The sequence below is a fragment of the Candida theae genome (assembly GCF_024610275.1).
Source record: "Candida theae strain CBS 12239 chromosome Unknown scaffold17, whole genome shotgun sequence".
Classification (NCBI taxonomy): domain Eukaryota; kingdom Fungi; phylum Ascomycota; class Pichiomycetes; order Serinales; family Debaryomycetaceae; genus Lodderomyces; species Lodderomyces theae.
In genome coordinates, this window is record NW_026261480.1 from 136,780 (window position 1) to 163,360 (window position 26,581).

A 26,581-nucleotide genomic window follows, 5' to 3' on the forward strand; every position below is an offset into this window, starting at 1 on the left:
TATTACATTATAAAACATTTTAAGTTATTGCGTGAAATTTGAGATTTAGCTTATACTTTTGGCATTCTCTGTGTCAGAGTTGTGGTCAGTTGGTGGTGTCAGCTCGCCACCACCACCAACAACAACAACTCCACTGGCAGCAACATCCATGCCATACACACTTTCGCTTCCTTCCTCTTCCCCCTCTTCCTCCTCTTCCCTCTCTTCCTCCTCTTCCTCCTCTTCCTCCTCCTCCTTCTCGTCTTCACCGCTTACGCCGCTTGCAACGGTTGGAGTACCCGACTTTGGCAACATACTCGCATGCAACATCAACTCCCCCATCAACTCATCTCTACCCAAATACTCGGGTCTGACAGTCTCCTCCACCGTTGAAATATAATACGGCACTTTATTCGCAGTCCAACTAACCGACATGATATCACTCATCTCATGTTTCTCCACCGAAAAGAAATCAAACGCCGTGTCAAAGGTTGCTCTGTACCTGGGACTAATGAAATTTCTCAAACTGATAATCTTTGTCCCTGGTTTAATTCCATAGAGCAATTTACCAACGGCATCATTCAATTCTCCATCGAATAAGTAATTATTGATGATCAACACATCCGAAGCAAGACAATCTTGACGCACTTGCTCATTGTTGACAAATGATTGCTTCAAAGCAAACTTTAAATTCAATGGCGATAGTCCAAACACGGCCAAGTGCTTTTGAATCAAATTTTCCTGCAACGTGGTCAAGTGCGACGCATGATCCATAATCTCACATCCACCAGAGCTACAAGCACCAAACTCCAACGCGGCCTGCAACGTAGTGTTGCCCACACCTGAGCCCAAATCGTAAAATTTCTGTGTCGGTTTCAATTGCACTTTTTCCAATACTTCACTGGTGAACGATGGGAGTAATTCTCCATACACCTCGGCAGTGAATGCTTTGTAGGATCGCAACTTTCTTGAATCGGTAGACACGACTCGTGCATAAACACGAACGAGGATCTGCTGGATAGCGTAGCGTGATAAAGTTGTCTTTTCACGTAATCGCTTAAACAAGTCTGGTTTGTAATTGGTTGGTTTAACGCACTTCATTCCCCTTTCCAGTGGAGTATTATGTTGAGGTGGCGGCTCAATTTTACCAATGGAGATATCTGCATTCTCATCATCCTCAATGTCTTCAACTTCCCCCTCAACGGGCTCATACACGGGACTAATTGACTCAAAACAAATTTCATTGTAAAACATCTCCAAATTCAAATCTTCAGTATTGACTCGTCTAATTTCAGACTCATTGAGTAACGACCTGGCGCCAGCATTTATGTCGTCACCAGTTGCGAGAATTTGAGCAACTGCTTCCTCATTAGGTGATAATTCCAACATCAATGTGTTCCAAATGTCAAGAACATAAATGAACTCACTGAAATCGTTGGCCTCAATCGTCAATTCCAACTTGTGGCACAATTCATTGATATAGTTTTTTATTGATGCTGAATAGTCAAAGTACAACGCATAGTGGATCATAAACACCTTGATGATTTCGTGCACAGGGTCCAATTCATTGTCCTTTGGTTCAGCAAGCACAAACAGCTCGCAATGCTGTGGATAGAGCAAAAATCGAACCTTGACACTATTGGCGTAATTGATATTGACGTCGCCATTAATCGAAGTCACTGGAGATGTAGAATACTGGGGGAATGAGATTGGCATATCACGATAACATTTACGATGTGAACCAACAACATCAGCTGCGAGCTCATCGTCGTATAATATGGTACCATCATCAGTCGTCATTGCATGTTTCGCAGTCTCGCCTTGTTCCAAATGTCTAAAGTTTAATTGAGGCAAGCTGACATTTTCTTGCTCCTCATAGATAGCTTTGAAAAATAAATGACGCGCATTCAACGGAACCAATGTGTCAGCATTGATGTCTGGTGGATCAAAGGGACTGATATGATCTTCCTCTTCTTCCGGTTGAGACTCTGTTTCTGTGCTCTGGAAATCGAAATCACTAAATTCCTCATACTCATCATCAAAATTGTGTTTTCCCTTCTTGTTAAGTTTTCTCCTCTTCTTGGGTGCGGATTTCTTTGATTTCCGTTGTAGTTCCCTCTTTAACCTAGCTTCTTCCCACAACTTCTTTTTCAATTCTGATTTTTGTGCTTGACGTGCTCTCGTTTTCAATTTAACTTCAACAGCAGGTGAATATATTACAGTTTGGGTACGTTTCCGCTTAGCCCCCTCTTGAACCTTTTGTCTATCACCAGTTACCGTTTGGAAATACTCTGCACTCTCACTCAACTGCTTGAGTAGATTGACACTTACCAAGGGAGATGGGGCTCGCTTTGCGTAAAGTTCCGGATTCGCTAATCGTCTAGCTTTGGCTAACTCAAGCTGGAGTTTTCTTTCAGCCTTCTTTCTTTCAATTGCTTCGAGTCTCGCTTTGGCTCTAGCGGCTGCAACTTCGGGATCAACTTTAGGTTTTGGAGCCGGTTCAATCTTGCTTGCCTCTTGTTCCAATTCTTCAAGTTTATTAAAGTCAACTTCACTTCCCGCACTTCTCCTAGTGCTACGTTTAGATGATCCACTTCCAATGCAAGCCATACCAGCTTCATACATCAACCTTTCCTGGAGAGTTTTGAATTTCATTTTTCTCAGACTTGCATACGCAATTTCCTTGTATTTCAGGTCAATAAACGAGTTTGATCTCAATGGGTAATGGTAGTAAACATTTTCAACAGCATCTTCATTACGCACTTGTTCAGTCAACATCAATTTCTCTCCTTTTGTTAAGGAATTTTGAACAAAATTTGGATGACTTTCAATGCGTGTGCGTATATTCTCAATGCTATTGTTTGGAAAGCAAATTGACAAGTTCAGTCTTGTAAGATCATGCTCGATACAGTCGCGTAATATTTCGTCCTCTGACGGTTCGTAAGCTGGTTTGACTTGTCGTTTGGTTGTAGCTGTGCTCCTGACGTTCTTTTCTTTGCGCGTAGGTTCAAGTGGCTTCAATGACTTTTTCACTTTGAAATCTTTTCCACCTTTCTTTCTGAGTTCATAATACTTTGTCTCAATTGCTTGTCTTGACCTCGTTGGAAATTTGGGGTAGATATCTTCCCATTCTACACCTTGTTCCACTTTGAGTTTCCATAGCAATTTCTCGTCTTCTAGTGTCCACTTGGGTCCCACTTGCCTCTTGCCAGGTAATGGAACTCTGCGTTGAGAAGGGGTTGAGGTTCTGCTGCTTGGTCGTATCTGCGATTGCAATAATGATCTGCTATTGGTTGGCTCTCCTTTTATGAATTTTGGTATTAAGAGGCGGTATCTATTCTGTAATGCAATTGGTGTACGATGTTTGAATTTGAGTGACATTTCTTCCCAATCAGGATCATTGCCCGTTGTCAACTTCCATAATAGTTCGTCTTCCTCATTAGTCCAATTACGACGCACATCTGTTGTTTCTTTGGTCTTGGTTTGTTGATCCTTGTCAGTACTTTTTTTATGGGTAGTGGGCCAATGAGATGGTGGTTCTTTCAGCTTAGGAGCGATGCCTTTTTGTCGCATATCCCACAACTTCGCATTGACACCTGATTCTGACCGATTTGGAAAGAAATGAAATACATCCTTCATTTCGAGATTTCGTTCAAAGATCAACTCACGCAAAAAGTCCACCTCTCCTGAGGTCCATTTCTTACTTGCAACACCCTTCCTTTTGGGCAGTGGGACATGTTTTTTCAAAAATGTTGGGAATATGTGATCAAATCTTTCTTTGCAATCGGTTACTGTGAAATTCTCAAAGTGGGACCCAATCTCATCCCATGGTAAAAGTTCCTTGGCTCTCAAGTCCCATAATAACTGATCCTTCTTTTGACTCCATTCATATACCGGGTTTCCATCCTCTATTGGATTCTTTTGCGTATTGTTTACGTCCATAGACTCTTTTTCATTCATATTGAGACCTTTTTCCTCTTCCTCCTCCTCCAGTTTGGACTCGGACTGCGGTTGTTTTGTGAAAGTCCGCATTATACGGTGAATCCTGAGTTCACAAGCACTAAGAGAGCGTTTACCCATAAATGGCAAAACGTTGTCCCATTTCAAAGCTTGTTCCACTCTCAATTTCCATAACAATTCATCTTCTTGTGGAGTCCACAACTGATGCACTCTTTTAGGTGTATTATCTGTATCGTCGGTGTCGAAATCTATTAGTACGTCATCAGAAGGTGGGGTAGGTAATTTCGGCTCTGTAACCTCTGTCTCAAAGTTTGATTTGGAACATATGTTTTCAATGGACAAATCGTCCAAGCCAGTACTCTTGAGTCTCGAGATGACTGTTTGGACTTTGCGTTTTATCGATGCATCTATTTCTATATCTGGAGTAAGTTCCGCATTCGAATGTAGTATCTGCTGTGCAATAAGTTTCCTCTGAACCAAATGATTTGTTTTATTGTCTCCACTCAGAAGAACTTCTTGACATACTTGCAATACCTGTTTCCAAGGCGTTCGAGGTGAGTCGTTTAGTATTTTACTTAGTGAGTACTCCAGGCAGATTAGATCTCTTATTAGGTTCGGTGATGCAGAATCGGGTGCGTCCATGCTTGAAGAATGTGAGTGTGTATTGTAGCTGTTATCAGTTTCTTGGAGATATGGCGAATGCTGTTTACCAAGAAGAAAATCAAAAACACGGTCCATATGTTGGCTTCCAATTCTTCCTTATTCAGGTTGGTCACAATCTCTTTAAGCTCCAAGTCGGGATTTCCAAATGTATAAAATGCTAGGGAAAAAAAAAAAAATGCAATCAAATGTTATTCTTTCGATTATTTGTACTGTAGATCACTTTCTTTTCTCACGATCCTGACAGTCTAGACTATGTGGAGTGGCTTGGTCTTAGATGATAGTTTCAATATAAAAAAAGTTGTGGCTTTCCAATGCCTGACAGAATGAAGTTTTGTTTTGATTTTGGAGGTGAGGCAGAAAGAGACAGAGAGACAGAGACAAAGAAAGTTTCTTTTGCAGTATTATGTAATGCATTATGTAATTGATATTCACGTCTTCATTGATTTTTATAAGAGACAGCCTTATTAATGTGGTACAGGTACTCTGAAGGTGTGATTGTGCTGCTACTCTCATCAGTTGGTTATCCAATGAGACAGAGAAGTCCAATTGAAAGGAATGATCTGCATCTCAACTACCCTCTTCACATCACAACTCTTCCTTGATCGCCTAACTTACGACATGCCACACTTTATGATTTAGAGCGCAATGCTAAACAACCCCCCCCTCTTGAATTGAGAATCGCGCTCTTAGAGCATCCCAAGCGGTGTACCTTCCGTGTGCAAAAAGAGCTCACCTACTTCGTAAGCAGTCCAAACCGCGGATCATTCAAACACCACCTGCAGTGTTGCTTGCTTATTCGAGATAAGAGAACTCTTCTCTCACATAGTATTACTACTGTATGCTCGTGTATAGTTGATCCAGTTGAACGACTCGTTCTCTATAATATTAACATTTATCGTATTATGTATATACAAACAATTTTGGCTATCTGTGCAATCTTCCTACACCTCAGTTGGTTTAGCATTGATCCTTGTCATATCTATACTATCGAGTATTGTTTGAGCACCTTGATCCTTCAATTTGTCTCCTAATTCAACTCCCAACCTTTCACAATCATCTTCTCGGTTAGTAATCTCACCACACACTTCAGCTTCAATCGACTGAGTACCATCAGGACTGACAATTATCCCCTTTAAAGTCAATACCCGTGTGTGTTGATTATACTCTGAATGCACACCCAATGGAACTGAGCATCCACCTTCGAGATACCTCATCAATGAACGCTCAGCAAGACAGCATATAGTGGCAATGGGATCTTCAATCTGTTTGAGAATCTGCTTAATCTTGTGATTGTCCTTCTTAATTTCAATACCCAACGCACCTTGCCCCACTGCGTAATAAACATCATCCAAACAGGAAGTTATTCTGTCTCCCAATCCTAAACGTATCAAGCCAGCACTTGCCAATATAAGACAGCAATATTGGTTTTCTTGGTCATCCAATTTCCTCAATCTCGTTTGTATATTACCTCGTACACTTTCAAATTTCAAATGTGGATAATTTTTAATCAATTGACTCAGTCTCCTAATGGAAGAAGTGCCCACTATTGATCCTGCTGGTAAATCCCGTAAATGAGTATATGGACTGCCCAGTTTCATAACGATCGCATCTCTAGGGTCTTCTCTTTGGAAAATACATCCCAATTCAAACTCCTCGGGTAAATGGGTAGGCATATCCTTCAATGAGTGAACAATAAGATCCAACTGAGGAAACTCATCAACCCTATCCATCAACAATATTTCCAACTCTTTGGTCCATAAACTTTTACCACCAAATGAATAGAGCGGTTGTGTTTGCACCTTGTCTCCCAACGTGCTCAATGCTAGTATTGAACAGTCGATTTGAGGATATATGCTTTGTATCGCTTGTTGAACAAGCTCCAGTTGTACGACCGCAAGTTTTGATTTCCTACCACCAATTTGTATGTGAGATATGTCTGGTTGTGAGTAAGTGGTGGTGGTGGCGGTAGTAGCGGTGGTGGCAGCAGTAGCGGTAGTGGTCTCACTTATGGGCATAATAGTATGTGGCATCAGTGAGTAGAAAGAAATGGACTCTGGTTGTTGAAAAAAAAAAAATTATATATATATGTAGAATCAAATTGATGGGGAATGCAAAAAAAGATAGAAATGCAAAAGAATGGTACACTGATATGCGGCAAGTGGATGAGTCTGGTTAGTGTAAATGGATCTGAAAATCAAGAAGGGAAATCAGACTATCGTATGTACAGAAATTTCACCCTTATGATGTTGTTGTAGATTGGAAAAGAAACTTATCAAGCTAGTTATATATTTTTTGATTTAAGCAAATATGATGTTTCTCTGTCTCTCTGTCTCTCTGTCTCTCTTGTGAAAAAAAGAAAAAAAAAAAAAAAAATTTCAATACGATGATGATATCTAAACTTTAAATAGTAAGCAAAGCGAGGATAGGAAGTGACTGTAATCGGCACAAACCAAATAGCACACACTGACTGCAACTTATCCTCTAACACACTAAATTTATTGAATTAAAGATGAAGATAGAGAGAGTGTATGTGTATTTGTGTATACGTTTGTCTATTGGACTTCTTAATGTCTTAGTAAGATAAGGTAGTGTACCATTGACCAAATGTGTAATTATCAATCGAGACAATCTGATTGCTTACAAAATTTCTGTTTCTGTTTCTATGATTCTATTTTTCTTTTTTTCTTTTTTTTTTTTTTTTATGACATTTTCTTATTTTTGTATTGAAAGTGTATTGTAATAGAAGAGCCGCTTTTCCGCATGGATTTACCCAATTGGGTAATAACGTACAATATTCTCTCCCCACACTCGCATCACATCACATCACATCACATCACAAGACTACTAAAACAGTTTGGATTTAACTGTGATTAAAAATGGCACTACGACTTACAACAGCGCAGGGTTCACATTTGAAGAAAACAAACATGCTACGATGGTGTGCCACAAGCTACTGCAATTCAAGTATCAAGTGGCTACAAAGATTAGTATCGGATAGCACTGAATGTTGTGTTAAACGTGGTTCACCTTTTAAGTTATGACAAATTTCGTCGATTTGATTGGTTGAAAAAAAAAAACAAAACTTTCAATTGCCGAGACTCGTTAACTTTTGTGTGCTCTCTATGCAGGATTTGTTTTCAATTTTCGCAGCAATTGGCATAATCAACAAGACTTGCAAAAAGCTTTATCAATCACCTCTATCATTATTATATCTTCTCCTATGTAAAGTAATAGAGACTACAACACCGAAATCTTCGTAAACCCTCAAAATGTTTCATCACTATCATACTGATCAACTTCAGTATTACTCAATGTCTTGAATTTTAGCGGAAGAGTTCGATTCAACTCCTCGCTATCCAAATCCCCCCCATCGTCATCACCGTCATCATACGCATCGCCATCATCATCGCCATCTCTGTCTACATCATCCCCACTCCGGGGCCCATCGCCCTCACTTTCAGAATTGATCAGTAACTCATCGTCTTCCATACCCATTCCGCGTCGCTTCAATGGCACATCCCCACGTCTATTCCCATAATAGCAACCTACTTTGTCTCTTGCTTCTTCTCCCGCCCACGCAACATCGTCTTCATTGATACGACTCATAATCACCAGCTTAGAATCGTCTATACTGGTGGAAATTATCCGTTTGGTAAACAATGACTCAAGGTTCGATAATCGTGCAAGTACATCCTGGGTGAGCATAGGTTGCTGTAAGCTTGCCATTTGAAGTGATGGTGGTGATCCAAAGAATGGTTGTGGGGCGTACGATTGTAATTGCTGTGGATGTGACTGCAGCGGTTGTTGTTGTTGTTGTTGTTTCTGCTGCTGCTGCTGCTGTTTTATTTGTTGCGTTGATGTGGCAGATTGCAGAAAAACCGACCCTCGCCGTGGCACATTGAACGACTTTTTAAGTGCAATGGGAACTTGTGTTTGCGTTTGCATCTGATGCTGCTGCTGCTGCGCTGGAGGTGATTGACGTCGTTGGTGATTTGGCGTCTTGCGAGAAAATACTCTATTCATTTGCGGCACTTGTGCTTGCTGAGTTTGAGTTTGTATTCGTTCAAGCTTATTATCCACCACATAGCTAGTAGCTCCATACTTTCGGTTCAACAACTGATCAATAAACAATGAGTCTGTTGAAGCTGTACGTAGATGGCCTCCACCCAATGTGCTTATTGATTGATGATTCTTCATGGCTTGTCGTTTATTCACTTTTATAGCCACTGGTTCTTGTAATGGATCAACACCACCAATGCTCGATTGCTCATTGAATTGTGTATATTCCTGATCATTGCTTATAAACACAAAGTGCTTCAAATCAACATCGTCATTGTTGATGTTGTATCTTCTTGTTTTGAAAAGTAAATGTGTAACTGCTTCATAAATCAAGACTATCCCAATCAATGGCAATTTGAACAATTGACAATACCCATTAGCCAATCCACCGCGTTGATTCAATTGACCCATTTTGAAATATAATATCAAGTTATTCAGTTTGAAATAATTGAATTCATGTTCAATGTTTTCCCGAGTCTTTGTAAAAACTCCACTAAGACAAATTGCCAAAATCGTCCCCACTATAAACTGAATCAAAAACAAATAACTCATTTGCATGATTTTACCCAAAGTATTGAAATCGTCCCAATTATTCCAAACCGACGGGGTGAATCCAAAGAATATCTTCAACATGTTGAATAATACATCTTGTTTAGTCTGTGTTTGGGATAAAGTGATGAAACTAAAGTAGAATCCACTAATCAATGTGAAAAAGAACAAGACAAGCCCCACCAAATTGAAAATCATCTTGTGGAATGAAAGAAGGATTAAATTGAAGAACCGATAATTATTGAAAATCGACAAGATCCGTGGGAACAAGATGATGCCAATCAAACTAAACACGTCATGATAATATTGTGGAGACCGTAAAGCAAACTTGAAAATAAAACACAAGTCGATAATGAATATAAATAGTAGGTCAATGTGATTCCAGATAACAATATTCATAAATCTATGATCAATATTGACTAATTTGGTAACAACTTCACAGTTGAAACTCAATGCAAGAAGCCAGAAATACAAATCGACAAAAAGTGATGACCGTTTCGGTTGCAATATCATGATGAAATAAACAATGGCAAAATTTATCAATTTCAAGTTGATCAACACATGTTGGTACTTTGGTACGAGTTGAGCTCGATTGAATATTCGTGCAATGGAAAACTTGACTCTGGAATCATCAAATATAGTGTCGTCAATGTCCAGATCGCCATTGATGTCCCCTTCATTGTCATAGCCGGTGAAACTGTGGTTCCTACTCTTGCTGTTGCTGTCCCCATTTCCATCTCCAGAACTGCCCACATTGTATCCGCCCCTGTGTGTTCTCCTCTCCCCCATCCTTGTTCCCAACAATGTACTTTTCTCATCCTCACAATACTCCCCATTCTGATAATACAAACAAGACCCGCCATGGACCAAATCGCCATTATAAAACCTGTCCAAGATGTGGATAACTATAGGTTGTGATAAGAATCGTTTCAGTTTAGACAATATACTCAATTCCAAAGAGTTCAAATCCATCATCCCCATAAGTGACATGTTGCTATTGCTATTGCTGCCACTACCACTGTTACTGGTATTGGTGCTAGCCAATCCTGCAGGTGGCTTGATAAACAACATTTGTATCCTTTGCCATGATCGGTATTCACGCAACATTCGAATAGCCAACAATTCACAAACATTGGCTTTCGTAACCAAGAGATCAAAGCAGATCAAGTTGTTTTCCAGTTGAATCAAGTATTCATAACGAAGTAGCAAGAGGATATAAATGGTGAAGGTGGAGATTTTGAGTCTTGATTTGGGATCAGTAAAGTGATGAGCTTGAGTAGGTTGTGATTGGGAAGAAGATTTGTCAGTTATGGCTATGATTTCAATAATAATAGGTTTGATCAAAGTTGAAAGTATTTCTGGTGTCTTTAGTTGCTCAAATTTCAAACTCAACAGGACATTGGAATTAATCAAGTTTTGAATTTGGAAATAGTATGATTTGAAATTGGCAAGTCTTCGTAGTTGGTAATGCTCTTTTGTAGTGGTTGTTGGACCAGCTCCCATCGGTAGTGTTGACATATTGGGCGCATGGCTATAACTTAGTTCTCGGTATCTCGACATGATGTGGAAACTGTGATGCAGAAGTAGATGCTAAAAGGGACGCGACAGACAATGCTTCGATATATATATATATATAGAGATAAAACAGTCAGTACTTGCACTTCTTATCTAAAACAGTCCATTCTTCTGGAAACTGGGGAGTTCACTGCTGTTGAGCAACATTCTCTTAGCGAAAATGCAAAGAATAAACACTTTGATTGCCATTTGCGGTTATGTATCCATTATTATTATTATTCTTTTTTTTTTGCGTTTTTTTGCTTATACAGTTTTGGTTAATATCTCCATTGGGCTAAATTGTAAACAAAACGAGGAGTTGTACAAAGTACTTAAAAATAAGTTGGTAGCGTAAGTTATCGACAAGCATTCGCCACAATTAGAGTCTTCTGAAAGATATAAAACCGATCCAACAGCCAAGATTTACAGAGTAGTATGGTGTTGTGGGTTATGGGTATTACTAGCAGCTTCTTCATTCATATCTGACACTATGTTCTTATGTTATTGATGATGTGTATCTGTCTCTAAATCTACACAAGTATTCGAGGGATTCTTCACTCATATTTAAACCCTCCTCCCCCCACTTCATCTTTGTTACATAAGCAAAAGTTGTTGTATATCCCCATTATATTTCTATTAACGTCCACCGTCTTGGCATTTGCTTGTTGTTGGTGTGTAGTATTATTCTTATTTGCTGTTCTTTTATTCACCACACAAGCTTTTGCGCGCGCGCAAATTCTCCCTACTTGGAATAATAGTCAAGCATGAAACCCATAATTAACTTTTCTTTGCTTACGTAATGATCAGAATTCTATATTTAGAACTTTTCAACCATTCATTCATTGATTGATTGATTTTTTTTTTTTTTTAGTTTTCTCTAAATGAGGCGTTTGATTGCACTGCACTTTAAATAGTTGGTATTGCCTTTCCCTAACCCTTTCCCCTGCCCTCCCCTGCCCTGCGCTGCCCTGCCCTATTCAACGGAGAGTTCCCATCGTGGAAACATCTTCACATATACAATCCATTCTCTATTCAACCTTTGGATCTATGACTACACTATCTATATCTCTTACCCCTTCAAATAAGAAAAGAAACATTATGATTCTTTTTCTGAGGGTAATACTATGAGATGCCAAAAGAGGAAAAACCGGAAAAAAAAAAAAAATGAATCAAGAAAATGCCGCTTGAAGAATTAATATGAATACATCCACACGAGGTTCAAACTTCTGATACAAGGCGTCTTTCTCTTTTGGTATTGGCTTAAAGACAAAATGATGGACCACACAATATATTATGTTAAAAGGAATATCTTGGAAATTGTAAGGATGTAGTAGTGGTTTGTAGAAGATAGAGGGAAAAAAAAAATAAAATAAAAAAAATATTTTTGTGGTGGCTTAAGCGCATAAGCCATGCATGTTATTGTTTTCGGTAATTGAAATCGGCCTACCAATGGGAAATGAAATTTTTTTGTAACACACACACATGCTTAACACACACACACACACATACACGTACATACTTAACACACACGCAACCCAAGGGTTTAAAAATAGAATTTAGTGCTGAGAAAAAAAAAAAAAAAACGGAAAATTTTGAAATTTTCAAAAGCCGCATGAGTTTTCTACGGACGTTGCCAATATTTCCGGGAACCATCGTCCACTTATTCATTCATTAATTCATTCATTTTCATTTATATTCGTACAATTACAAATCTTTCTAACCCCTCTTAAGTCAGGTTAAAGAGATTCTACTCAAACACCATAACTAACACTGTAACTGAATTTTTTGCCTTCTTCTGTCAACAACCCCACCACCACCACCCACACGCGATTCCAGATGAACACTACTGAACTAACCTCCGAGGCAAATCATCACTCGCCGTCTACATCTGCCTCGCCGTCGGCACCAATATCAACAATAAGTTTCGAAGCTTCCAACAACACTATTACTCAGCAACGACCGTCATCAAGAAGAGTAGCTAGACGTGCATGTTTGTCGTGCAGAGAAAAGAAGATCAAGTGCGATGGTGAGCCCGTTTGCGCCATATCTTCAGCAGATGGAGTCAACAAAGTGGTTCCAGAAAAGACAAGGACTTGTTCCAATTGTAAATTCTTGGGTATAGAGTGTGTCTTTGTGCAAAGTAATCGTGGAGGAAGAAGAAAGAGAAGAGAAGCCAATGGTGATTCAGGAAACAAGACTGGGGAGAATACGGCAACTAATGATCAAGTGAAAAAGATACGAACGGAGAGTTCAACTACTGGCACATTCACACAGGAAAATGATTCTCAAAATACAACCAAGAAAGCCACTACAAGCGAAGACCAGATAGTTTCAGGTTCAACAGCTAGAGTCAGCTCATTTATCCTAGGGAACAACAATAAGCCAAATTTTACTCTACCGGGTACAACTCAAACTGATTTCCCACATGCGTTGGGTAAGATGCCCCCACCTACATTTTCCTCAAGTGAAGGTTTAAATTTGAGAAGTGATTATGGCCATCATATGAGTAAGCCGCCGTACCCTGAGTTTGATGAAATGGTGCAAAGTGACACTACGAGATCCAATTCCTATGACTTCCCCCGGTTCCCATTCGGAAGAAGATACCAAGACATTGATCGTCCTGATGGAACAGAAACCGAATCCTCATTCCAATTGTCGAGTGTCCCACCAAAGGGAAGACAACACGACAAAGAAAGTAGCCCACCGTCACCTCATGATTTTGGTCATGGCCCCCATCGTCGTGGGCCACCGCCACATCCGCACTCACATCCGCATCCACACTCACACGATCGTCATCACATGGATGAAGATGATTATTATTCACTTCCTCCGCCACCTCCACCTCCACCTCCACCTCCATTTGGCTTCCATCATGGACCTCCTCCGCCACTCCCACCTTTTGGCCCTCATCCTCCTCCGCCTCCGCCACCACCGGGGCATTTTCCTCATTTCCACCCGCATTTTCCACCTCCACCTCCACCTCCACCTCCGCACCACCATCATTATGGAATGTACAAGCATCACTACCCTCACCCTCGGCATCGCCGTCACCATCACCATCACCATCATCGTCGCAAGTTCTATGACCCTCAATATGATAAGCACGACTCTGCAGACGAGCTGTATTCGCCAAAGCTTCATGATCGTCGTAAAGCTGACAAGGAGACGCTCACTGAGAACAGCTCGTGCTCTAGACTGAGACGGTTTGGTAGTGTTTCAAGCTCTTGTTCAACCCCGTCGTCGGGAACTGATGGAAAGGATATGAGTCTGTCGTTGGTAGCAAAGTTGCCTGATATGGAGGGAAAGAGCACGTCATTGGTGGGTGAGCATAATATTGGAGCACAAGAGGAGAAAGGCGGTACTGCCACTGCTGTTGAAATTACAACTTCAACTACTCGTCCATCTGTTTCTAAAACTCAGAAGCAACCATTCTCAGACACCGAGTTAGCTGAATATGATCTTCCCAATTGGCAGACTTTGGATAGAGTTTTGACATATTATTACATCTACAACCAGCCAAATCACCAATTATTCCCTGGGAAGTCAATCCTACTCGATAACTTGTCTTTAAAACTCGACAGCTCAGTGTTTCACGCAATCATTTCCACAATCTGCATAACGGCAACTAGACAAGACCCCACTTTACCAATCAGCAGCGACGAAAACTTCTGGATCAACAATGTTTACAAGTACTGGGACAATCTTAATGGGCTTGGGATAATGACGTGCTACAAATTGATTTCCAAGTGCACTTCATTCAGGTACGATATGAGCAACATCAATAAAGCCAATGCCAAGATTCTCGACACGATTCATGAAAATAACTATGTCGAGATATACAGTCAAAAGCGGTTTGAGTTCCAACAGGCAGAAGTGAAGCTAAATAGCAAAATACCACAAAAGCATCCAATATTTGGTACACGAAGACAAATTTATGAACGTGAAGTTGTACTTCGATTGATTTGGAATTTTTACATCCATCATATAATCTTGCTCAGATTCAATCAAGGTCGGCCTTACTACAAGTTATCCATGATTATTGATGATTTCAAATTGGATTATGAGCGAGACCATTACTCAAACAACATTTTGCTCCCGTTGAACGATTATGATTTTATGAATTTGAAGTTGGTTAATAATCGCACAAATTGGAAACAGTTGCACGAAAAGAGTTATATCCCCTCTGATGCTGCTAGTTTGATTTTGGCTAGCAAGATTTTCGAAAATTTATTGACGAAATTGTCCAATGATGAATTGAGTTTTGAGAATTTGATTAATGTTAGTGAGTTTAATGTTGATTTTACATGCAAGATCAAGTCTCAGCATATTACTATAAAGGAAGATAGGAAATTGATTGTGGTCAATGTGAGTTATTGGTTTGCCAATATGATTCTTCGAGTTTCTGAGGTTTTGCAATACAATCATTTCATTCACAATGTGATGGTTTTCAAAATGTACAAACATGAGTTTAAAGTGCATGTGGAAGAGACCAATCACAAGAGCAAGGACACTTCATTCACGCCAATAGTATGTGATGAAATTCTCGAATGCAGTGATTTATTCGAGCGATTAACCAAGCTTCAATCATTTCAATGGCAGAGTATTATTGAAGTGACAAAGTCAATAAATGGATTCATTTCATTGATTGAGTTTTCCCCACTGTCGGAATACGAAGACTATGCAATTGTACTTGGACCATCTTTGATCAGTAGTGAAGAACCGGTAGACAAGAGCAACACCATCAGTAATGTCATCAACAAATCAACCGAATGGTACGACTCGCCCGAATTGCAGACCACGGTCAAACAATCTTGGAACAAGTTGCCACCATATTCATTATCATTCTCGGCGGGGTTCTTGTCAGTTGTGTGCAGCTTGGCAGTATTGACGAAATATGTAAAGCTCAGATCCAATGCGGATCTGAAATGTCTAGTTGTTGAATTCATACCAACTGGAGAATCTAAAGAATTTGCCGACGTCAATACAAACAATATTGACGGGTTTGAACGTGTTGCTCAACTGTTTACTACTACGCAGATTCTAAAGCAGGTGTCTACGTTGTGTGAGTTTGTGAAGTTCAAGTTGTCTTATAGTAATGCCAACGTTATGCAAAGTACTATTCAAAAGATGAACAAGATTACACAACATTTGGAGAGTATATTGAGTAGTGGCTAAATATATAAAAGATAACGCTTCTGTCAAGTACCATCGAGTATCAATGTGTGTGACACGTGAAGTTCCAAGCAAAGTTTTGGATGCAATGGGGGCTCGACTCTACCATTTGGGCGGTGGGTGGTGACTATGTGAGCTGTATACTGCGTATAGTTCAACCGGCGAATGCTGCCTCTTGAGGTTCACTTTTATTTCTCTTGCAGCACCATAAGTAACAGTATGCTCAAAGTTTGTCAAATTTTTTCGAGTCAAAGCATAAAAGTGGTAGCCAACGAGCCTCTCTTTCCCCCCTATAGGACGGTCATTGTGGATATAGATTGACAGAGTAGCCCACGCACGTGCGCACAGAATCTTTAAAAAATTGACACAAATTTTATACAAGAAGGGCCCACGTTTTTCGTTTCTCTGTTTTCTGTTCTCTGTTTTCTGTTCTCTGTTTTTTGTTTTTTTTTTTTTTTTTCGCCGAGAATTGCGTAATTTTCTGCCGAGGCTAATAGCATAAGAAAAGTCAAATTCTCCATTTTATACAATACATTCCTTTCCCCCTTTGTTTGCTCTGTTCTTAACCATTACCAAATGCTCATATAAGAAAACTCCAGCTTCTGCTTCGAGCGAACTTATTCTCACCTACCACTTACAATAGTCACTAATTTTCCTTCTTCTTCGCTACCGCCAACATGATCAACGTCTACAAACCGGCATTACAAAGCAGAGACTGGGACTCTTATAACAACCATACAACCCCTGATTCGATCTTACAGTATAGTGGAAATGCCTCATCCACACCTATTTTGCCATTCAACTACACCATTGAAGGTTTGACTAGAGATGTATATCCGAAACCATTGCACTCGCACAACGATTATTGGAGAAAACACCCATTGTTTGATGCGTTGAGTATCGGCGCTATTTCCATTGAGAGTGACATTTGGCACTTCCCTCAAACGTATCAGTTGCAACGTACAACGACTGAGACAACCGACTTCACAACAACACCCAATGAAACTTTGTATTTCAACAGTAGTGAAATTTACGTGGGACATAATCAAGTCTTCTTACATCCGATAAACACCTTGTTCAACTTGTATTTGAACCCGTTGTACCAGTTCTTCCAGTACTCCAATCCAAGTTTCAACTATGTTGATGATGGTGGTAATGGAGGGAGCCCCTTTATTGGAGGTGATTCTAAGCATGGTATTTTTTATAATGATCCTGAACAACCAGTTTATCTTTGGTTTGATTTTAAAACTGAACCCAATGGAACCTATGAAGCTTTAAAGCCATTATTGCAACCTTTTATTGACGATGGATTGTTGACGTACTACAACACTACTGATGAATCCCTTCATGAAGGACCTTTGGTTTTGACAATCACTGGAAACTTGCCAGTTGAAAAAGTGAGTGAGGAGACAGTGAGGTATACGTTCTTGGATGCTCCATTGAGTCACTTCAACTCATCTGGTGATGAAAACGAGATGCAGAAATGGTCGAAATTGTCAAGAGTTGCAAGTGGATCCATAAAGAGTTTGGTTGGCGATGGGTACAATTCTACAATCAGAAATGAATTCACCCAGGCCCAAAAGACTAATCTTAAAGACTATTTTGATAAAGCTCATGAATACAATTTAAAGACTAGAATCTGGGGGGATATCACTTGGCCATGGAATTTGGTTGATCTGCACTTATTGGATTTGTACCAAGCTGGTACAGATTTGTTGAATGTTGATGACTTGAAAAGGGCTGAAAACCTCTTTCCAGTGAAATAAAAGGGCCATCCAAGGTTGAAGGGCATCCAAGTCTATTAAAATCTATTAAAATCTATTCTATTCTATAATACAGTTGTTTATCGTTTAATTTGGTTTGTTAAAAGTTTCGTTTGAGTAGTTCATAAGTGTAGAAAATCAATGCATTGGCGGGGATACATCTAATCATAGTGATCCCCAATCCATTATATAGGTTCATCACTCCACCTGGTTTTGAGCACAACTTTTTCGTCTCCTTCCAGAAATCCGTCGCCTTGTGATGGTGGAGTTTGCTGCTACTGGTTCCACCTGCTAGTATATCATGCGTCTGTATGTTTGACTTGATGGTGTCAACAGGGAACATGGAAAAGTTAAACAATACACCAGCCATAGCTCCACTAAACAACAACTGCAAATCTTTGTTTTTAATAAACGAGTGTTTCGAAGCGGCGAAATACTCATTGACATATTCATAAGTACCAAACCAAATCAGTGTCCCCACAACTTCTCGAACCATAGTAGATCCCAATCCATTCCATAATCCAATCACCCCTCTTCGCTTCAAGGTATCACCAATAACTGAAGAATAAGTATGTAAGCTCGATTTGCTAGCCAAGTTAGCAACTTGCAACTGGCATTTGACTAGTTCCACCGGAGTCAAGATAAAACTAGCCATGAAACCAGCAAACCCACCACTGGCACATTTAGACCACATTGATAAATCTGCACCATGAGGTTGCAACATACCCGTTGCAAAATTGTAACTGCTAAACAAGACGGCATTTTCCAAACATGCCCCAAGTAATGGAGCCTTCAAACCTTTATAGAACCCCATAAACCCTTCATTTCGAAATGTTCGCGATATCATCGACATTGTAGATACGGGATGGGAGTTGTTTGATTGTAGTCGAACTTTAATGGTGTCGAATGGGAACTCAACGAGCTTGCCAACCATACCGGACACGGCACCAAATGCAATCTCTTTCCATGGGTGGATCTGGGTAACTTCATGATGTTGTTCATCATGTCGTAAGTCAGTGTGGTCCATTAGCTCAATTGTGGTTTACTTAGTTCTGGTTGAAAATTTTTTTGTTTTTTTCTTTTTACAAGCATTGCGCTTTTGATAACGATTCCTTTTTCTTTTTTTTTTCTTTTTGCAACAATTCTCCAACAAAATATGTGAAAAATGAGGGTAAGAATAATGAGACTCATACAACTGCATGACAAGAGATGCAATCCACGTACTCTACAACTGTCCTGAACCACCTTAGTGGAGATATTTTGTGTAGTATTTTCGTTGCAGATAGTTTATTCTGCCATATGTCATGTAATTTATATTTCTTCTCTTAGATGCAGAGGAAAATGAATAGAATCATTAAGGCACATCTTGTCCTTTAAAAAACACTCGATCTAAACAGTTGCCAACGCTTTAACGAACAAGTTGAGAATGTAAGCACAGAAATATCAAAAAAAAAAATCAAAGCCCGACGCGGGACTCGAACCCGCAACCTTGAGATTAAAAGTCTCACGCTCTAGCCGATTGAGCTAGCCAGGCAATTTTCAAGGAAATTGAGTACCTGGTTTAACTCACAAAGTCAAAACTACATAGTTTATTGCTTAAAGGCTGTATTTATTGTTGGTAAACGGAAGCATATCTAGGCCACTACCGACCGGCGACCAGCTAAGCTGTGACCAGGAAACACAGAGCCATTCGAAGCTTACAATTCTCTTCTCATAGATCAAATCAGGCATCTATTTTCTACACATATACTTCACCAGCCACTTTACCCTTACCCCCCCCAATCAATCATCGTCATCGTTTGGCTTATCATTCAATACCCCACTTGCTTGGATCAATGCATCAATATCCTTATCGCTCCATATCTTGCGCAAAACTTTTCCATCCTTTCCCAAACTCAATGTAGCAAACTCTAGTTTCTCACTGTTAAGATTGGATGCGTCCATGGTCTTTGACAATACCTTAATAGCCAACTCACATGCTTCTTTCAAAGTCAAGTCTTCCTTGTAGTCCTTCTTTAACAATGTTTGTGCAGCAGCATTATTAGCCCCAATGCTAGTAGCCTTCCATCCACTGAAATTTCCAGAAGGATTGGAAGTGTACAATTGATATTGGTATCTGTCGTCCCAACCAGCATATAGAAAACTGACTCCAAAAGGTCTCAATCCACCATGTTGAGTATAACCTTGTTTGATATTTGCCACCCTCTTGATTAAAATCTCACAGGGGATTTCCTCATTATAGGTCTTCAAGTATTGTTGCGATTGGACCCTGGCATTATTGACCAAGATCGAAGCATCGGAGGTCATACCGGCAACAGCACAAATTAACTGATCATTTATTATGTACAATTTCTCTGCACTTCCATCGTCATCCAATAGTTTCGACGTTACCTTCTTTTCACATGCCAAGACAACACCTTCACTGGAGACTATCCCCAATGCAGTCCCCGCCATCGATATGGCTTCCTGTGCATATTCAACCTGGTACAATCTTCCCTCGGGTGAGAATATAGTGGTTCTTGAATCGTATCTTCTCGACATGTTTTAAGGCCCTTCCTGTATTGCTGACAGCTGAATCTGGTGTTATATGTATATCAATTGGGTTCAATGAAGAGTCCCAAAGAATGCTATAAGGTGTTTCGTTTCAATTGAGTGCACCGTCTTTCTTGGTGGCGACAGATTTGAAGAATTGAAAGTTTTCGCTCTCTCTCTCTCTCGTTGCAAGTGATTTTCCTTTTTGTTTTTTTTTTTTTTTTGTTTTTTTCTTGTTAACTCACACACCAGAACAATACAAACCTTTGTTGTAGCTTACAGGGAAACAGGCAGTCAGACACAACAACAACTCCTCATCCTCTTCCTCCTCCTCAAGTACGGGAAAGCTCATACACAGATGTCTACATGACAATATTTGTTAGCTCAAGAAGTACCCCTATAGGGTATAGCACCCCAGATTTCCCATCCATATATTGGCCATTAGGAGCCACTAGACCATCATACTTGAAAGCATTTCTATACTATTCATGGGATATTTGGAGATTTACCGTTTTTTGGTCGTTGATACTCTCAGGGGGTCTTTACTTTGTTGTTGGCGTCATAGGTTGCTGCAATAGTATACTCAATAGCTACCGACACAATACACTTCAGAGTTTCAAAGTTTTCAGTTGTGGGTTTATATTGGTGTTTTACTTGTTTACAGGTTTATTGAAAGGGTTTGTTGGTGGAGCAATAATCGGAGTCATTATTGCTGCTATCTACCAGGCAGGAAATTTGACCATGAGTTGTTGGATTCCATTGACATGGGCTATTGCACAAGTATTGTATGATATTGCGTCGTCGTATCTGATTAGCTCAGTGATTCTATAGTTGCTTGAAAACAGAGATGAAGCTCAAGTGTATAGGTAATGTGATTCCCTTTCTCTGGATAGTACTCTTGAAGCGTAGGATACACTGGTACAACTTTAGTTCAACTTTCCTTGGTACATATTTGCCTCTCTTCTTTAGGACACAAAAATTAACACTTTCCAATTTCCAAATTTCCAATTCCGTTTTCTTTCAAAAATTGGTACTGCGGAGCCTATCACCACCAACACCCACGCACTTTGCCTATAGCACATGCCCAAACCAAAAAACAGGTCATGTTTGATATAGACTACATTGGGATAAACCAGTTTGCTTACACGTTCAACAAACTTGTCAATTCAAACAATGCAAATGTGTTTGCAGATCAATTGACTGAAATGGCAACAGAATGCCTCGAACTAATGGACCAGTATCAAGCATTACACCCGTCGTATATACAAATGCTTTCGTTTCTTATGTCGCAAGGTGTTGATATCTCAAAATACAACGACGAATGGGTTCATCGGTTGAACTCATGGCTAGGAACTTATACGTCTCAATTGCGAAAGTACGAGAATGAAACAAACTTGAGAGGAGATGTAGCTACCGAGTTTTTTGAGAAAATAAGAACAGTTGTGATCGCATTGACCATCCAAACCAAATATCAGGAAGCACTAAACTATTTGAACCGGTATGCCTCTGTTGTGGATTTCTCGTCCCAGCCAAAGACAAAGGGTCAATTTCAGTGCAATAGATATGTCGAGTACTTGTTTATGAAGTTCATCATCAATATTTTCAGCTTAATTTGGTTTCCTTTGGATGACAATGACTACACCATTGCTGCTGGAATGTATGTTAAAGATGGGGATAAACTACTTTACTCAACTTCCTCGTTCAAGCCATTATCCAAAATATACAACAATGTGGCTTCGTACCACAAGAAAAACATTGCCTTATTTGAAGAGAATGATGATGAAATGAGATACTACTGGTTGGTGAGGTTTCTACATCTCAGTTTGCTTTTCAAACAATTTGAATTTGTTGAGTTTCAAAAGGAGTTTTTTGAGTTGTTTGTTTCGCAGAAGGAGCCAACCAAGTACTTGTTTGCTGATACTTTACTCATAAAGAGAAACCTCCTCGTCATGTACGCAATAGTGCTAATTTTTACCAAACCATTCAACACACTCACATCTATAAACATTGAAAATGAGCAATTAATAGATTCATATTATAGAGACCCAGCCTCAATCGAGTACAAGTTTTTCAAACGAGTGTTGAAGCCCTTGGGTAAGTTGGATTTGCCTCAAGTGAGAGAAGCTCTTACAAATAGCTCATTTTTATCCGAGCTAATTGCAACATTGGAATACACATTGCCAGTCTCAACAGCAAGATTTCACAATAATTCAAATTTCTTTATAGAACATATGAAGTCTACAATTGATCTCAAGATGTTTTTACTTTTCATTTCAAATTCAAGATCCATATCAAGGCAACAGTTGCTAAGATTGATGGGATATGATTTGGCCTCGACGAATGAACTGGAGTTGAATGAAATTTCAAATCAGTTGGTGGGGACATTGTCCGCACTAAGTTTGGGGAGGGTAGGTATCAATTACCTAGCTGATAAGCAGTTATTTGTTAATAATGGGGGCGTGAATAGCGCAGATGAGGTGTCTAGATTACAAGATGAGATCGACACCGTGCAGAATGAGTTAAAGGGAGAGGCATTGACTGTGTTGATTGCAAACATGGTTCTGGCGAGTATTTACCAAGAGGAGTAATGGTGAATGATGAGAGAGGAGGGTGGACAAAAGGGGGAATGGCTACATATCACACTTAAAAGGTATAAAGTTATAATCTCTGTTGCTGTTACTGTAATTATTTGGGTATATAAACTGTCGTACTACTCTACAAAACAACTTCTTTCATCATTTTCTTCTTTTCTCTGCAGTTTTAACTGCAATTCTTAACAGCGTCTAGCTTTTCCAACTGAAGCAAGTACCGATAGTCAATGGGATACCAAACAAGACCAAAAGGTTGGTTGGTCACTACTTCAACTCCCAAATTCAACGCTTCATCATCAACAAAACTGGCATTCTTTATCAATACGCTTCTAATAAGAGAGTCGGGAATGAAATTATTATGTTTATAGACAATCATTCGTCTGAGCCAGTCAAAGAACCCCTTGGTTGTAGTTGACCTTAACTTAGGATACAGATCAGAATCGTAGCGTGCCACAGATTCCACTACTGCTTCTGGGTTTTTGTACACCAATAACGACAACGTTTGATTGTAGTAATTGAAGAAACTTACTTCTACTTCTGGCATGTTGAAAGCTATATAGGGGAGCGTTTGTACTGTGTGTGGACTCACGTCTTGAGCGTAAAGTTGAGAAATGTCAAAGTTAGAGATGTCTATAGAGAAGGTACTAAAATCGACAAAGTTACAACCTCCCACTGAGAAAGACAGAGTTTGGTTCTCTTTTTCTTCTTTGATAAGAGTATTCAGGTAAGTACTTGGTGGATGTAAAGACATTATTGCTTGATAACTTGTAGTAATGAATTAGAATGTTCTGACAAACTTTTTTTATATTTTTTTTTATATTTTTTACTACTGCTTTTCTTCAGGAAAAAACGAAGGAGGGGAATTTGCTGCGGTATTTATAGTAGAAGAAAGTAAAGTTGGTAGACGCACGCACTTTCATATCTGTGCGTTTACTCTCTTTCTGGAGCTATAAACCATTCTTGCACAACCACGTTACCCTCTCAATCCTGACAGGAGTACCGATACAGATGTCTCTTTTTTTACCCGAGTTCCATCGGGAGATTCAGGCCAAGTTTTTGGATAGCGTAATTCCCGAATTGAAAGACGAATCAGTCAATATCAACAACTACGAAACGATTGATGATTTATTGTGCTTCTTCGAGTCACTGCTGGATCCCCCATTAATTCCGTCACAAGATGTGTTTCATTTATTATTGACCATATCTTCTCGAAGCGCCAGTTGCAATTGGTCAGCTGATATGTCAAAATCAAAGATTGGTTTAAGAGAATCTCATGAACAAATATTGGCATCAAAGCATAGTGATAAGTTGTTGCATAAATCAAGTCTAAATGATCGAAGTATTAGGATATTGGAAAATTACACGGGTCTAGTATACAATGGAAACCTGGAGGTATATCAAGCTTTGCGAGAGATGATTAACCAGTTAGTGACGAAAGTGGGCAGTCGACAAAGGAGTACCACCTCAAGTTTGAATCTAGAACTGTCGCCAACGCCGAGAATTAAAGAAGAAAGAAGGTGTCGGAAAAGGCGACATGAGGAAGCTAAGGAATCACAAGAGGGTAGTGATGACACTGTTATTATAATTAGCGACTCCGAGGAAGATTATAATGACCCTGAGTTTAAACCACTGTTGGAAAGTTTCGATGGAAGTCAATTGACGAGCACTGGAGGTGGAAGCAGCGTCAGGGAGGATATCCCGGAATCTTGGGTTGGGATAAGAGTCTACGATGAGCCTCTACTTAGAGACCAGTTTCGTATAAACGAGGGCAGATTTGGAATATGGGAGTTGATTAATTGGACTTTTTACTGTGCCGGATTATCCACGTCTCGCTATCCACACAAGGATTCAAACTGCCACACCATATACCAAGCACAATCTAGTACGCTACTGTTCATTTTCGATGTGGTGGAGTACAATTTGGTTAACACTTTAAAGGAGCTTTTTGAGGACCAAGATCCATATCTAATGCTATTCAGAAGCTTAGGCAACAGGAACAAATTTGCTAGTTTACAAGTAGAGGACAATTCAAATCTCTTGTTGACGAGGCTCCTACAATCTATTGGTTATCTACAACGACAGTGGTACGATAGAGTTACTGAGTTTGTGTTTAATGGATTAAAGAAGTTACCTGCTTTTCCCAAGACATGCTATCAACATGAAAATATATTGGTAAGACAAGAGTTGAAAAAGAAAGGTATGCCTAAAGAAGAGGGATTTGGCAATGAGAATAGTGACAATATGGATTCCATGTCGTTGAGATTCAAGATTTGTGCCATTGTATACTACTGGAGTTTAGTATTTGACGAGAGAGTATACTCGGGAAGGTCGTTTGGTCGCAACTCGTCAGTTTATTTGAACAGTCTGGAGTTAGTTAAGTTTACAAGTGTCAAGTTCATGGCAATTGACTATCGATACCTTGTGGAGTTTTACTATTCACAGTGGTCCACATCTGCAATTCCCACAAAGTACAAACAATTATTCTTGATGAATTTGGCGATTCGAATACTTAGAAATCTAACGGGGTATTCAGAGAGCGTAAAGTTTGAGTTTGACGACTTTTTAGGTGTGGGCGCAGGCCATCACCATCTCGTGAACAACTTGGACGTTATAGTATCCTTGATCAATGATCACTCAGTCTATGCACAAGTAACAGAAGACGAATCGTTTGAAAGTTTTGAGGCGTTTTATCAAGCATGGATGAAGTTGAATTTTATTCTTGAATGGATATTGTCCATGATATTGGGTGAATTGCAAGATGTTGGAAACAGTGTTTTTAAAGACCCCATAATTTACGATAAACTTACAAATGCAGATGGGTTGAGAGTGCTGGCTTTTCAAAAGTTTCTCGATACGAGTTCGCAACCGAAAGAGGAGTCTAATTTCAAGTTCCAATTGAGTGAAGATTCTGCTGGTTATGCAAAGTGCAACCGCATGGTGTGGGAACCCTTCACGTCAATTTTGTCAAACTACACATAAATTGGGAACCGGTGGTAACCTATTTTCAACACTTCTTTTAGTAGTTGTTTCTATTGCGTTATATACAGCCTAGATAATGTGCTTCACTTTGAAATAATGTCTCAAGTATTGGATTTGCCATGCACCAAATCCAACCAATGAGAGTATAATAATAATCGAGAACCATTTAATTCTAGAGTTTGTTGATTCGTTTGTATCCCTCATTCTCTCCTCTCTTCTTTTCAAGTATTGCAACTCTTGAACGATTTCACCAGTCAAACTCTCAATTTTTTTCAACTCCACTTCTACTGGCTTCAACTTTTCACTAGCTTGCAAAGCATTCCAGTCTCTAGCGGCAGCTCCACTCTCCACCTCCAACTCAATCAACCTTACATTGTTGGAGTCTCTCGATCCATGTTTCTTCCATTCCTGTGTTTGTTGGTTGTAAAAGCAGATATCAATAGCGGCATTGTTGTGGGAAGTGAAGGCAATCTTGACTTTACCAACAATGTCTTTTCTTGAAGCATACCTATTTCCAACAGAGTCAACAATACCCACGTCTAATCTTTGTCCATCTCCTTTGTAGCCATCAGTGTTGATGTTGACAACCACCATTTGGTTTTCTTGGACAAATTCTCGAATGCACATTGGTTCAGGGTTTGGCCTTGCTGGGACCTCAATGTGCAATGCGTTGATCACACATGCAATGAGTGAAAAAATCAATGCAAAATTGAAAAGTGACTGCATTGGGGTTGTGTGCTAGTAATGTGTGTAGTGTGTAGTGTGTAGTGTGTAATGTGT

General features: G+C 39.6%; 12 protein-coding genes across 12 annotated transcripts; 5 read left to right on the forward strand and 7 right to left on the reverse strand. All coding sequences in view use genetic code 12, as the record gives it.

Annotated features, from left to right (window-relative positions):
* Positions 1 to 45: 45 nt before the first annotated feature.
* DOT1 (histone methyltransferase) lies at positions 46 to 4,581 on the reverse strand (the record flags this gene model as incomplete). Its single annotated transcript, XM_051754248.1, has 1 exon — positions 46 to 4,581. One exon carries the CDS (start codon positions 4,579 to 4,581, stop codon positions 46 to 48), a length of 4,536 nt encoding a protein of 1,511 aa, XP_051606843.1.
* Positions 4,582 to 5,543: 962 nt separating this feature from the next.
* HEM3 (hydroxymethylbilane synthase) lies at positions 5,544 to 6,617 on the reverse strand (the record flags this gene model as incomplete). The annotated part of the gene is made up of 1 exon (XM_051754249.1): positions 5,544 to 6,617. One exon carries the CDS (start codon positions 6,615 to 6,617, stop codon positions 5,544 to 5,546), a length of 1,074 nt encoding a protein of 357 aa, XP_051606844.1.
* A 1,249-nt stretch (positions 6,618 to 7,866) lies between these two features.
* On the reverse strand, positions 7,867 to 10,770 carry FGR29 (Fgr29p; the record flags this gene model as incomplete). The annotated part of the gene is made up of 1 exon (XM_051754250.1): positions 7,867 to 10,770. The coding sequence occupies one exon, from the start codon at positions 10,768 to 10,770 to the stop codon at positions 7,867 to 7,869; it is 2,904 nt and encodes a 967-aa protein (XP_051606845.1).
* Positions 10,771 to 12,600: 1,830 nt separating this feature from the next.
* ZCF31 (Zcf31p) lies at positions 12,601 to 15,939 on the forward strand (the record flags this gene model as incomplete). Its single annotated transcript, XM_051754251.1, has 1 exon — positions 12,601 to 15,939. One exon carries the CDS (start codon positions 12,601 to 12,603, stop codon positions 15,937 to 15,939), a length of 3,339 nt encoding a protein of 1,112 aa, XP_051606846.1.
* Positions 15,940 to 16,613: 674 nt separating this feature from the next.
* KGF57_004713 (uncharacterized protein) lies at positions 16,614 to 17,702 on the forward strand (the record flags this gene model as incomplete). The annotated part of the gene is made up of 1 exon (XM_051754252.1): positions 16,614 to 17,702. One exon carries the CDS (start codon positions 16,614 to 16,616, stop codon positions 17,700 to 17,702), a length of 1,089 nt encoding a protein of 362 aa, XP_051606847.1.
* Positions 17,703 to 17,799: 97 nt separating this feature from the next.
* Positions 17,800 to 18,726, reverse strand: ARG11 (Arg11p; the record flags this gene model as incomplete). The annotated part of the gene is made up of 1 exon (XM_051754253.1): positions 17,800 to 18,726. One exon carries the CDS (start codon positions 18,724 to 18,726, stop codon positions 17,800 to 17,802), a length of 927 nt encoding a protein of 308 aa, XP_051606848.1.
* Positions 18,727 to 19,481: 755 nt separating this feature from the next.
* Positions 19,482 to 20,240, reverse strand: PRE9 (proteasome core particle subunit alpha 3; the record flags this gene model as incomplete). The annotated part of the gene is made up of 1 exon (XM_051754254.1): positions 19,482 to 20,240. The coding sequence occupies one exon, from the start codon at positions 20,238 to 20,240 to the stop codon at positions 19,482 to 19,484; it is 759 nt and encodes a 252-aa protein (XP_051606849.1).
* Positions 20,241 to 20,597: 357 nt separating this feature from the next.
* Positions 20,598 to 21,062, forward strand: KGF57_004716 (uncharacterized protein; the record flags this gene model as incomplete). The annotated part of the gene is made up of 1 exon (XM_051754255.1): positions 20,598 to 21,062. The coding sequence occupies one exon, from the start codon at positions 20,598 to 20,600 to the stop codon at positions 21,060 to 21,062; it is 465 nt and encodes a 154-aa protein (XP_051606850.1).
* Positions 21,063 to 21,334: 272 nt separating this feature from the next.
* On the forward strand, positions 21,335 to 22,819 carry KGF57_004717 (uncharacterized protein; the record flags this gene model as incomplete). The annotated part of the gene is made up of 1 exon (XM_051754256.1): positions 21,335 to 22,819. One exon carries the CDS (start codon positions 21,335 to 21,337, stop codon positions 22,817 to 22,819), a length of 1,485 nt encoding a protein of 494 aa, XP_051606851.1.
* A 172-nt stretch (positions 22,820 to 22,991) lies between these two features.
* On the reverse strand, positions 22,992 to 23,366 carry KGF57_004718 (uncharacterized protein; the record flags this gene model as incomplete). Its single annotated transcript, XM_051754258.1, has 1 exon — positions 22,992 to 23,366. The coding sequence occupies one exon, from the start codon at positions 23,364 to 23,366 to the stop codon at positions 22,992 to 22,994; it is 375 nt and encodes a 124-aa protein (XP_051606852.1).
* Positions 23,367 to 23,830: 464 nt separating this feature from the next.
* KGF57_004719 (uncharacterized protein) lies at positions 23,831 to 25,801 on the forward strand (the record flags this gene model as incomplete). Its single annotated transcript, XM_051754259.1, has 1 exon — positions 23,831 to 25,801. One exon carries the CDS (start codon positions 23,831 to 23,833, stop codon positions 25,799 to 25,801), a length of 1,971 nt encoding a protein of 656 aa, XP_051606853.1.
* A 69-nt stretch (positions 25,802 to 25,870) lies between these two features.
* ERV25 (Erv25p) lies at positions 25,871 to 26,527 on the reverse strand (the record flags this gene model as incomplete). The annotated part of the gene is made up of 1 exon (XM_051754260.1): positions 25,871 to 26,527. One exon carries the CDS (start codon positions 26,525 to 26,527, stop codon positions 25,871 to 25,873), a length of 657 nt encoding a protein of 218 aa, XP_051606854.1.
* Positions 26,528 to 26,581: the final 54 nt, after the last annotated feature.